This window comes from Callospermophilus lateralis, chromosome 10 (genome assembly GCF_048772815.1).
Source record: "Callospermophilus lateralis isolate mCalLat2 chromosome 10, mCalLat2.hap1, whole genome shotgun sequence".
Lineage (NCBI taxonomy): Eukaryota > Metazoa > Chordata > Mammalia > Rodentia > Sciuridae > Callospermophilus > Callospermophilus lateralis.
This window is the reverse complement of record NC_135314.1, coordinates 70,663,722-70,676,241: the sequence shown is the minus strand read 5'-3', so window position 1 is coordinate 70,676,241 and position 12,520 is coordinate 70,663,722. Positions and strand designations below refer to the sequence as shown.

Genomic DNA, 12,520 nt, shown 5'->3' with positions numbered 1-12,520 from the left:
CACTGGGAATATAGGCATGAAACATTGCACCTTGCTGCTAGTTACATTTTTAAATAAATTCATGAAATGGCAAAGAAAAATATTTCACATTTTTTTCAACATGTTTGTGTATGTGTGTGTGTGTTTGTGTGTGTGTATATGTGTGTGTGTGTGTGTTTAGTCTGAAAATTGTGGGTTCTTTAAAACAATAAGAGAGAAAACTTAGTTTGGGTTAAAAATTAAGAAACTGAATAGTGTGCCAGTAAGAATATCTGAAAATATTTTTTCTCAAAACATCAGTAATGAAGTATATCTCTGCAGATTTTCACACAGGGTGTAACTGATGCTACTCCTGTGCCTCTTGGTGTCAAAGGTTGACAATGGTTCCAAGTCTTCAGAATAACAGAAAAAGAAGGCAAATTTGACTGATGAAGTGACTATGGAGAAATTAAGTATGTTACCTTGAAAAGGTTAAGAATGTAAGAATTAAGTTCTGTTTTCCTGGAACCTGAAACTCATGTAGAAGTTGAAAACAACTCCCGGAAATGCCCACTGATCATTTGGTTGCTCTACGAAAACAACCCCTCCCAGAAACCATGCAATGATTGGCTATGCTGTATGTGAAGTCCCTGTCCTCTCCAAGGAAAGTATATAAGCTCTGCTTAAGCTGTTCCCGGGGCTCTCTCTCTCTACTCTATTCAAGTGAGCTCTGAGCCCCAGCATGCTGGACCCCCAATAAACCCTTTGCTGTTGCATGAGACAGTCTCTTGGTGGTCTCTTCCTCCAACCCTCGCCCGACCTTTACAACCTACATTTCAGATTACTCATGAATCTGCAGATTTTCACACAGAGTGTAATTGATGCTACTCCTGTGCCTCTTAGTGTCAAAGATTGACAATGGTTCCAAGTCTTCAGAAAAACAGCAAAAGAAAGCAAATTTGACTGAAGAGACTATAGAGAAGTTAATTATGTTACATACATTTCACATTACTCATGAATTAATATTTCTTAAATCATTTGACTCAAGTCTGAGGTTATAGCTCAGTAGTATAGAGCACTTAACCTGGTTTGTACAAGGCTCTTGGTTCTATCTTTTGCATTGCAAAAAAAAAAAAAAAGAAAGAAAGAAAGAAAGAAAAGAAAAAGAAAAGATACAGTTAGATTATAATATATGCCTTTTATTTTACCTTAAAGTAGAAAGAAAAATTGTTTTCTTATAGGAGTACTTGCTTTCATTAAAAATGTAGTGAGCAGGGCATAGTGGCACATGACTATAATCCCAGTAATTTAGGAAATTAAGGCAGATGATTTCAAGTTCAAGGTCAGCCTGGGTAACTGAGAACCTTTCACAATATAAACTATAAAAAGTGTAAGGGATATAGCTCAGAGGTAAAGTGCCCCTGAATTCAACCCCCAGTATCACCCCAAAACAGTGAAGGCACAGTAATATTTATTTTTTTGTCATGGATTTGAAACATATTAGGTATTGATCATGAAGTCAGTCCCTTTGGGAGCAATACTTCTTTCCTGTGAACCAAATCTAAAGGATATTAACATAAGTGTAGTTGGAAACCTTATCAAAAAGATTTGTCCTAACCTATAGCTTTTCAAAATAGATATGTGTAGTCATAAGATATATTCCAAGGGAAACACATTTTCCTGTCTCTTTTAATAAATTTACTGTCAGTGGCCTGAATCTTGCATTATAAATAATGTAAACAGTTCCAGGAAGGGAGTAACAATAACATCTGCTTGCAAGGCTCCAGTAACTATAGTTATAAAAAACAGTGTGATCTAGAAGGCTCAAGGAAAAGTACTTTATACATGGTTTGTTATAAGCACTTACATGTTCAACATTTATTTGTTCTTGATTTCTCAGTGCTTTCCAATATGAAAATGCCTTGACTATGCTGTCCATTAGATAGTCCTTCTCTAGGAGAGCTGCTGCTTTAAAATAATAAACCAGAATAGTAGTTGTGACTATTCATTTGTGACCTTTAGTTATCACATCCCCTGTCTTTATGCCCTTAACTTCTTGGCTTGAAGCTTATTAGCTAACTTGAGATTGAGTATCTACATACAATTAGCAATGGGAGTTTCCTTGATATATGTGCAACTATTTTGGTCTAGATTAAGTGAAAATTTAATGTGATTCTCTTATGTTTTGACTTACTATTTATAAGAATTTAGATTGTGATTTTATATCCAACCTCCTCATTTTACCATTTCTTGGCCATGATGTTGAGTATTCCTAAAATAGATACACAATTAGTTTGTATTAGAGTAGTCCGTACAGTAGGATGTGGTTTCCTAAGTATGTTGAAAGGAGATATACTGGAATAGTCAGAAAAGAGAGTTAGGGTTATTAATTTGGCTATCATTTATTTATCATTACTAATAGTAGTTTCATAACTTATCACTAATATGTAATATAGGCATTGGAGAAGAAAAATAGAGTGATGAATTTCCTATGAATTGCCAAGTTTTTGTTTATTTTGGTCCTGGGAATGAACCCAAGGGTGATTTACCACTGAGCTACACCCCAGCACCTCCCCCCATCCTTTTCTTTTTGTTTTGAGACAGGGTCTCACTGAAATTCTAAGATTGGTCTTGAGCTTGTGATTCTTTTGCCTCAGCTCCAGAATGACTGGGATTACAGGCATGTGCCACCACACTCTGCTGGAATTACCATTTCTTCAGTGTTTTGTTTCAAACCAATTATTGTTGAAACTTGATGTGTTTGAAAATCACTGTTTTAAAATCAATAGAGATTATTAAAAAGGATTAATGATTCCAAAATTAATTTGTATTTTAAATGCTTGACTAAGCTTTGAATGTTGTTTTTCTTTAAAATAGGAACTATTGGTGAGCATCAATGACCCTAATACAAAATATACAAGACATGAAAACATTGGACAAGGGTGAGTGTTTATGATTGTATTGTCATAATGTTCACTACTTACTGGGTATTCAGAGTGATCTCCATTTTTCCACCTGAAATTGAGTACTCCCAGTATTCTAGGAGTGGTACCCTAGGGGATTTGTGTGAACACATAATAAAATTGTTAAAAACCCTCTTTGTAAGCAATGACTTTACATCTTCTTTCTTCTTGACTGTTATTTCTCATAGATGGCCAGGGATTATTAGATGGAAAAAGTACACATGACATAATTAAGACACAATTTTACTGCAGGATGATAGGCCATAAAAGCATTGATTTGGGGCTGGGTATTTTGATAAGTGTAGAGAGCTTACCTAGGATATATGAGGTCCAGGGTTCCATCCCTGGCATGGCAAAAACAATAGCAAAGCAAAGCAAAATCCATAAATTTAGTTTCTAAGGGGTGGTACACACCTTTACTCCTAGCAACTCAGGAGGCTGATTTAGCCTCCTTGCACGTTTTCAGCCAGCCTCAGCAATTTAGTTAAATCCTAAGATTAAAAAGGCCTGGGGAGTAAACTTAAGGGTGAGGAGCACCTGGGTTCAATCCCCAGTCCTAAAAAAATAAATAAATACATAAATGGTTTTTAATCCTATCAATGAGTATTGATCTTTGAGACTGCCACTCTGATTTTGTTCAGTAATTTGTTTTTAAAGTATACTAAGCTCTTTCCTCTAATGCCTGAGAGCAATGTTATTAATCTGTAGAAAGAGTTCTGTGAATTTAGGTTGAATTAGTAGAATATAGAATGAGAATTTTGGGAAACTTTCATATGAATTTCTTTTTAATAACTAAATTTAGTTTAACACTAATTTTAATAATAATAAAAATATTGAAAATCATCTGACTACTTTGAACATGATAATAATAGATGTTTATATATTGAATAATTAATAATGAATGAAATAATACCTACGTATAAGGATAGATATCAGAAATCCAGGTGAATATATTTATTTATTTGTTTATTTATTTACTTTAGGTACTGAGCTGCCTTCTGAGCCCTTGTATGGGCATGTGCCACCATACATGTTCCAGCCAGATAAATTTTGTAAGGAAACTGCAGAGAAATACATAAACAGAAACTTCATGGTTAAAAGTACAGAAAAGTGAATGGAAATGATGCACATCAAATGCAGGATAAACACCAAATGAATAAGCAAATATTTAAAAAATATTTTCCCAAGAAGGAGTGAAAAGAGGATTAACTCCTGGCACTGGGCTGAGCTTAGGTTGGCTAATCAACTTCAAGAAAATTTAGGAAAATATTTAGGGTCCAGGTAGTGGAAAATACTATGCATAATCATTGGATGAAGGAAGGACATACCAGGAATCTTCAAGTTTATTTGCAGTTTTTTTTTCTTTAGCAGGAAACTGTATTCATGAGTCTATGTTCTTGATTATTTATCTTTTTCCCTATATTTCTGTAGGTCTGAAATATTTCAAATAAAAGATTTGGCTACAATGATTGCCTCCTCTTTTCTCTTTCCTTTTTTGTTTAAGATGCTAAATCTTAAGTGTTCTTTGTTTCTTTGGCAATTGTGAGAAGGGCAAAGTCTTTGGATATTATAAATGACTGTGATTTAGAAGTCTTAATTCTGATTTTATCCTTTTCCCCTTAAGTTTTCTGGCACAGTTTTTACTGCTATTGATGTGACTCTGGGTCAAAAGTTAGCAACTTTTTCATACTTCTACATGTATAGTAGCTTTCTTTTAGGAGAAAAACCAGATGAAGCTAAGCATAATCAATAGGAATATATTTTTTAAAACTGGATATGTTGTAAAAAATCTATATAATTTTATACTATTCTCACTTTAGGGGGAACAAATAAGGCATTATATCATGAATAAGCAAATATTTAAAAAAATATTTTCCCAGGAAGGAGTGAAAAGAGGATTAACTTCTGGCACTGGGCTGAGCTTAGGTTGGCTAATCAACTTCAAGAAAAATTAGGAAAATATTTAGGGTCCAGGTAGTGGAAAATACTGTGCATAGTCAGTGTGCAAGTAAAAATACTATTCATTTGTCAGTTATAATCTCACAATGTAATACTATCTTGTGTTACTACAAATTAGTAGCTGGTTGGTGTTTGTTACTTTCTAAGAGAATTAGGAAAACCACTGATTTGTTTTTCAAATCCATTACCATTAAGAGTGCTATTAAACAGATTTATGGGAAACACCCACAGAAGGAACTGATCTTTAATGAGCTCTTGGTGATGAAAGAATTAAGGAATCCTGACATAATTCACTTCTTAGGTAAATATGTTTTTGGTTCTTTTAATCACTGGGATAAAAAATGGAAATTTGTAGTTTGATAGAGGTTAGCAAATTTAAAGTGTCAATACTGAGAAGGTCCTTCTGATACAAGGATATTACTTGGCTAGTAAGTGAAGGCAGTTAAATGAAGGACATTACTGGATCTTGTGTCTATTCATGCAAATGATCAGATGCAGAAACACTAAGGAATGATCAGCTGAGGTTCATGTCTTTACCCACAGAGGTGACTACACACATTTGTGAAATGTTTACATCAGTTTTGATTTTAAATGCTATTCTTTGTAAGTAAATTGTACGTGTTCATTAAAAGTTCCTGTAGACCACATGCAGTAGTGTAAACTTGTAATCCCAGCAGCTAGAGAGTCTGAGGCAAGGAGGATCACAAGTTCAAAGTCAGCTGCCACAATTTAGCAAGGGCCTAAGCAACTCAGTGAGACTTTGTCTTAAATAAAATACAAAATAGGGCTGGGGATATGGCTCAGTATTGAGTGCCCCTGAGTTCAATCCCTGGCAACCCCCTCCAAAAAAGATACCTCATGTAGTTTAGAAATTGAAATTTTGTTTGTCTGCTTGTTTTTTTGTTTTTTTTAAAAAAGATAGAATGGAAAAATAAGTATATAATTCAATTTTTGAAAAGAGTGATTACACATATAAATGTAAGACTACTAGTAAAAAATGATACAAGTGATTTTATTATATGGTTACAGGTAATTATATTTCTTATATAAATTTTTTAGGGTGGGGAATTGGTGATATATTTTGAGGCTTTATCCCTAATTTTGGGGTATGCATTTATGGAAATAAATTTTCAGGTACATTTGACTGCTTTTTAAAATAATATTTCAAGTCAGCATGGAATGCTGTGTAAGATAAGCCACAGGCTTTGGAATTATGAGAACTTGACTTCAGATGCTGATTCTGTCACTTACTATGTAATCTTAGATGAGTTCCTTAACCTCTCCAAGCCTGTCTCTGTATCTGCAAAACAAGATCAATAATCCCTAAGATGTAGGATTATTTTTGTTGGAAAACTTCAAAATATACACCTAGACAGCTATTATGGGCAAACTATGACTTTAAAATCATAATGAATATCATAATGACCCTCGGCCAGTTTTTGTGCTGTGACACATTCACTTTCCAATTTTCTTCTTTGCTCTCAAACTATCAGCTCTGTTGTTTTATCATTATGGTGCTTAATATTTGAACTTGAACATAGAGTGTCAAATGTTTTTAAAAAAATAGAGTGGAGGATTTGTATGTTCAATTTTTAGTTACCTGGTAGAAGAGGATTTTCTTGCAGTAATGGAGTACCTTGCTGGTGGGCCAGTGACTGATGTTGTTACAGCAACCTGCATGGATGAGGCACAGATTGCTGCTGTGTTCAGAGAGGAGATTTTGTGTTCTTTGGGGTAAAGTACGGTGATATGGGGTTAGCAAGCGATGATTAAAAGGAAGATTTTCCTAGAAGGGGAAATTTTGTTGTACACATTCTCTGTAAATTATTCCATCTTGTTTTATCTCAGATGTGAGTTTCAGCCCTTCATATGTAAGATGCCTTGGGAATGAGTTACAGACTTTATTTTATTTTTATATTTTGCAATATTGGGGATTGAATATAAGTTGCTTTACCCCTGAGCTATATGCTCAGTCTATTATTATTATTATTATTATTATTATTATTATTATTATTATTATTTTGAGACAGTATAAAAAATGCCTAGGCCTGGAACTTGTCATCTTCCTACTTCTGCCTCTGGTGTAGCTGGAGTTACACACATGCGCAGTTAAGGCCTTTGAACAACAAAAATCACTGACAAATCTCATTGTAGTCATCACAATAGTTTATCTTCTAGTTAGGGCACTTCTGAGAATTAATGGGGGTATAATTAAAAATATGCCACTCAGCTAGATGTGGTGGTGCATGCCTGTAGTCTCCATTACTCAAAGGCTGATAGAGGACAATTGCAAGTTCAAGGGTGGCCTCAGCAACTTAGCAAGACCCTAAGCAACTTAGTGTGACCCTATCTCAAAATTAAACAGAAGAAAGGGCTGGAGATGTAACTCAGAGGTAAAGTGTCTTCATGCTAAATCCCCATTATCCCTCCACTTGCACACCCACCCCTTCCCACTGAAAACTGGGGCTAGAATTATCACAGAAAAAGCAAGACACATGTCTAACTTTAAGATCATTAAGTCTGCCTCTGGTTTCATTGATGGTGAAGAAATTGGTTGTTTCTTCATATTTTTTAATGAATTTCCAGATGTCCTTTTTTTTTAAGCTTGTAGAATGTTCCTAATTGCCTAATTCTCAGCCAAAAACAAGTGTTCCATCTGTCCCTCTGTAACTTTTTCTATAGAGGAGATTAGTTTAATGATTTGTTTAGTCATTGAAATGGATCCTACTCTGTCTTGATGTCACAGGGATCATTGTCATAATTGACAAAATTATAAATGTTTATGATAGACTATTGTATAATACACAGTGAATTATAAACTTTGTATTCTCCATAGTCAATTATTTTTATTCAGGTAACATTCTTGAAAATTTAATTCTAAGTTGTGTTCCACCTAAGAAGGAAGGAAATAAGAACTCTTTCATAGTTCTCAATACTATATCCCTTAACAAAGTAGGATTTGTCACTTAAAAATTAATCAAATTTAATAAGAATTTAACTATTTCTACTTAATTTGCTTTTCTCACTTTTATATTGATATAAAATCAACTTCAGGAGTTATTCTAATGCATTCACTTGGGTCTTCTTTTCTATGCCAAAAATTTTAAATGGTGACAAGTTACTTTCTACTTATTTATAGAGTAGTATTCTGGGCTTCATTCTTTTCTAGAATTTGATTAAATTCTGCATAAGTAATACATGTGATTATATCATTTACCTCATTTTTTGTTTGTATAACAGTATAATACTTTGCATGAGAATTTGTGTAGTTACAAATAGTGTGCAGACTTTGTTGTTCTATTCTAATGGGAATAAGAATAAAATAAAACTAAATGTTCCCACGTGTATAATTTACCCTTTCACTTTATATTCAAAAACAAAGGGGCAAAGAAATTTTTACAATCTCATCTTATTCTTGTATTTAAGGAAGGGAAGAATTTATTATTACTTTTTTTGTTTAAATATTTTTAGTTGTAGATGAACTTAATATAACTTTATTCACTTGTTTATTTTTAAATGTGGTGGTTTTGTTTCTTTGATTTCTTTGTTTCAGTTTTGGGTATCAGACCTAGAGCCCCACACATGCTAGGCAAGTGCTCTACCACTGAACTCTATCATAGACATATTCTTTTATTGTTGATGTCAGGTTGTGAATAGTGCTTGGCATAAAATCTAACAGAGAAGAATGAAGAAGACATAGTACATTACATTGATGAACCCCTGAATGCAAAAAGACCACCCTCTATCTTACCTGCTTTTCTCAGTGGCTCACCTGGGTACCTGAGGTTCAAGTGCAAATAACCACAAGTTTATTCTCTACTATTGAACTAATTTCTAAAGAACTTATGCTTATTCACCACATGCTGGGTACTAATAGGTATTTAAACCTGGAATGGCCTAGAAGTTATATGAACTTATCCACCATTTTATAAGACAGACCACTGAAGACAAAGTTTTAAAAATCAATGGAAGAGACTGGGGATGTAACTCAGTGGTGGATGGTTTGGCTACTGTACACAGTGCCCTGGGATTGATGCCCAGCCCTGAAAGAATAAAAACAATAAATAAATGAGAAAGAAAGCAAAGAATGAAGGGAGGGAGACAGGAATAAATCAGTGATGGATGAGCTGGGCATGTGACAGATATCTGCAGTCTTAGCAGCTCAGGAAGCTAACAGAGGCACATCCTGTGAGGTCAGCCTGCAAAACATAGAAAGTCCTTGTGTAAAAAAAAAAAAAAAAAAAAAAAAAAACAATGGGAAAGAAGGATTTAATAAGACACTCTTTAATGATGTGTCTAGATGAGATCTGAGTGTGGGAGGCAATCTTCTTAGTATTTAAGGTATTATGTTTTCATATGAGAGGAAGTTTTTCTTTATAAATGTTAAGTATTGCAGGGTCTTTGGCTAAATACTACAGGCTGTGCTCAGGCCACATCTACTACTATAATAACTTTGTGTGAACTATGAATGGGACAATCCAGGACTGTTTCATTAATATCTGTTTTCTTTTGCTCAGTGTTTACAGGTATTGGAGTTTTTACATGCCATTCGTCTCATTCACTGGGACATAAAAAGTGATAATGTGCTTTTGGGAATGGAAGGAACAGTGAAACTTAGTAACAATTGAAGGAAAAATGTTAATTATTTTTTTACTATACTTTTCTTTTATATAAAAAACCCATCTCTTTATATATTGAAAATTAATATATGGGAGGGGAAAGAATCTAGTGGTAAAGACTATGAACTGAGGACTGGTTTGGGTTTAAGTAATGGACCTGCTATTATTTACTGAACATTTGGTCAAGTTAATTATTTTTGTCTCTTTTTTGATTCATACCATGGGTAAAATAATAGTACCAATCTCAGGATTTTCTCAGAGGTTAAAAAAAGTAAAGGACTAAGAAGCAGTGCCTGGGACAGTCCTGGTGTTGGTGCTGTCTTAAAGAGATCAAGTTGAATTCGGTTCTGCCATCTGTTATGCTGGTTTTGCTCATTGTACTCTTCAGCATTCTCTGAGTTTCTTACAGTATAGCCTAATCAGGAGAGGGCTAGATGACCTGATCTCAGGGATGACAAGAAAAGTATCCCACTTCTGTAAAGTTTTTAGGTATGAAGAACTTTATAGGTCACGAAAAACATCCTGAACTTCTTTACTCTGTGTCCATAATCTCTGAATCCCTGCCATGACCTCTGGAGGACTCAAGCAGAGATATTAAACTCTAGGATTCTATCTTTAAATGATCTTAGTGGGCGAGTTGGGAATACATAATCACATACGTTTTGGGTGGACACATATGAAAATGAATTTAGTTTTTTGTTTAATGTTTTGTGGTGACTCTGCCACTTACTAGATTAATGATTTTAGGTGATCTTAACTAGAAATATATGCCTTGGTTCCCCAGTTTGTAAATGAGAATAATTTTAATAGTAAGCATGCCTGGGACTGGTCTTAGTGGGACATACCTGTAATCCCAGTGGTTTGGGAAGCTTAGGAAGGCAGACTGAAGTTCAAAGCCAGCCTCAGCAACTTAGCCAGGCCCTAATCAACTTAGTAAGACTGTCTCTAACTAAAATATTGAAAAAGCCTGGGAATATAGCTCAGTGGTGAAGCACCAATGTAAATTACCCAGAATCCAAGCTTGAAAAAAAAAAAAAAAACTACCTATCTCGTAGGTTTATCATGAGGATTAGATATTTTTACAAGGTACTTGGAATGGTACCTGGCTTTTATGAACACTCATTTCGATTATGAATATTATTTTACATAACAGGTGTTCTTTTCAGTATTCACTCCTATATAAATACTAAATATTCTCTGCAACATGGTGAAGAAAAATTATCTTAAATGTCAGAGTGTAAAGGAATGTTAATTTGGTGAGTTTATACACTGTAATATATTAAATGCATTAATATAAAAGGATTTCTTAAATAAACAGTTTATAAAATCTCCTACTTATGTAAAACAATCCAAGCACTTCGTAGCTATTATTTATTCTTATGTAAATACAAAACAGCCTAAAGCTTTTAGATCTGATACCACTGGTTACATAATTAGAATAGAAGATAGAATTAGATAGAAGTTGGGAAAATGAGTCTGAACTATTTTGTCCTGACTGGGAGGTATCACCCAATTTATCTTACAAGTTTATCTACAGTGTGACACCAGAAAAAGATGGGCACGGCTATGTATGATAGCATGCGCTTTCTTAAGAATTAATTAGAACTGTCCAGCTTGCATGATCCTTCTCAATTCATATTATCTTTGCTCAATAAAATTCTACCTCATAGTCCAGCTTCCCCAGAGAAATAGAACATCAAGAATTCTGATCACGTAATCTCCCCCATACTTCCACTTCATTCTAGAACACAAAGTTCTTACTAAATATTCTCTGTAAGATGGAAATCTACTTCCAATGAAAAACACAGATTGAAAATTAATATGTTACTCAGCTTGTCATAACAGTAAAAAATACTTGAGAAAAGCAACTCAAAAGAATTATTTTAGTTCATAGTTTCTGAGGTTTCAGTCTACTGTTGGCTGGCTTCAAAGGACATGGTGGAGCAGAGCTGTTCTCCTCTTGGCAGAAGTTAAACAGAGGGAGGGAAGGAGAGAGGGGGGGAGTGTTCAGGGAAGATATAAGGTACCTAAGGGGCATGATCCAAAGAAACCATTCCTTTCAACTAGGCCCCACTTCCTCTGAATAATTCAATCCAGATTACTAAAATATCATTGGATTAAACCACCAGAGGTTAGGATCACCATGATCCTATCATTTCTGCATTGAGGACCAAGCCTTTAGCTCATGATCCTTTGTGGGACATTTGAGATCCAAACCATAACAATCATTTTAAAATAATTTTCTCCTCTCCTTAATATGACATCATTGACTCACTATATATTCCTGAGAATGCCAGCCAACCTAGTAAATAGTATCCCATACTGATCCACTATTTGGCAATGTATCATAGCTTATGCTCTTATGCATGAAGAAGTTTTGCTCCAACAGAGGATAAGTCAATGCATCTCATTTCAAATCTGATAAACTTTTAACAGATATTTTGATTCAAACCAATGTGTAGGACTTCAAATAAGCTACTTCTAAATTGTACATGTTCTTGAAATAGCAAGGACTAAATATTTTATGCATGCCAGATAAGTAAATGTATTCAAGTGAATATGCAAGTGTATACCTGCTGGTCACTAGTGCATAGAAATGAGTCAAAGTTTTGAATGTTGTTTAGAAGGGGAAGACTTATCACAATTGGAGAGAAAATGGATTCATTAGGGCCAAGCCTCACAAGGGAAAAAAATGCTGTATTTGTAGATTCTCTAATTTTACAGAAGACATCTATGTTATTGGGTCTTATCATGCACTTATATATTTTTCTTTTAGGAGTCAAGAAAAAATAGGTGACTTCCAGGATTTTATTAAAGAATAAATTTTCAAGAGAGTCCCTACACACCTCACTATCTACCTATCCCTGTATCCTACATCACCTAAATTATGTTGGTATTATATCTAATCTGCCATTATAAAATACCACAGACTGGGTTGCTTAAGCAGAGCTTACATCTCACAGTCTGGAGGTTGGAAGTCCAAGACTGGACTGACATCAATGGTGTGAGGGCTTCCTTTGT

At 34.4% G+C, this 12,520-nt stretch overlaps 1 protein-coding gene across 1 annotated transcript in view; it reads left to right on the top strand.

Annotated features, from left to right (window-relative positions):
* Positions 1–6,618, top strand: part of LOC143642181 (palmitoyltransferase ZDHHC19-like) — a 57,402-nt gene extending 50,784 nt beyond the window's left edge. The window contains exon 8 of the mRNA XM_077110342.1: positions 6,477–6,618. Coding sequence (XP_076966457.1) covers positions 6,477–6,618 — 142 coding nt within the window. The remainder of the gene's footprint in view (positions 1–6,476) is intronic.
* Positions 6,619–12,520: the final 5,902 nt, after the last annotated feature.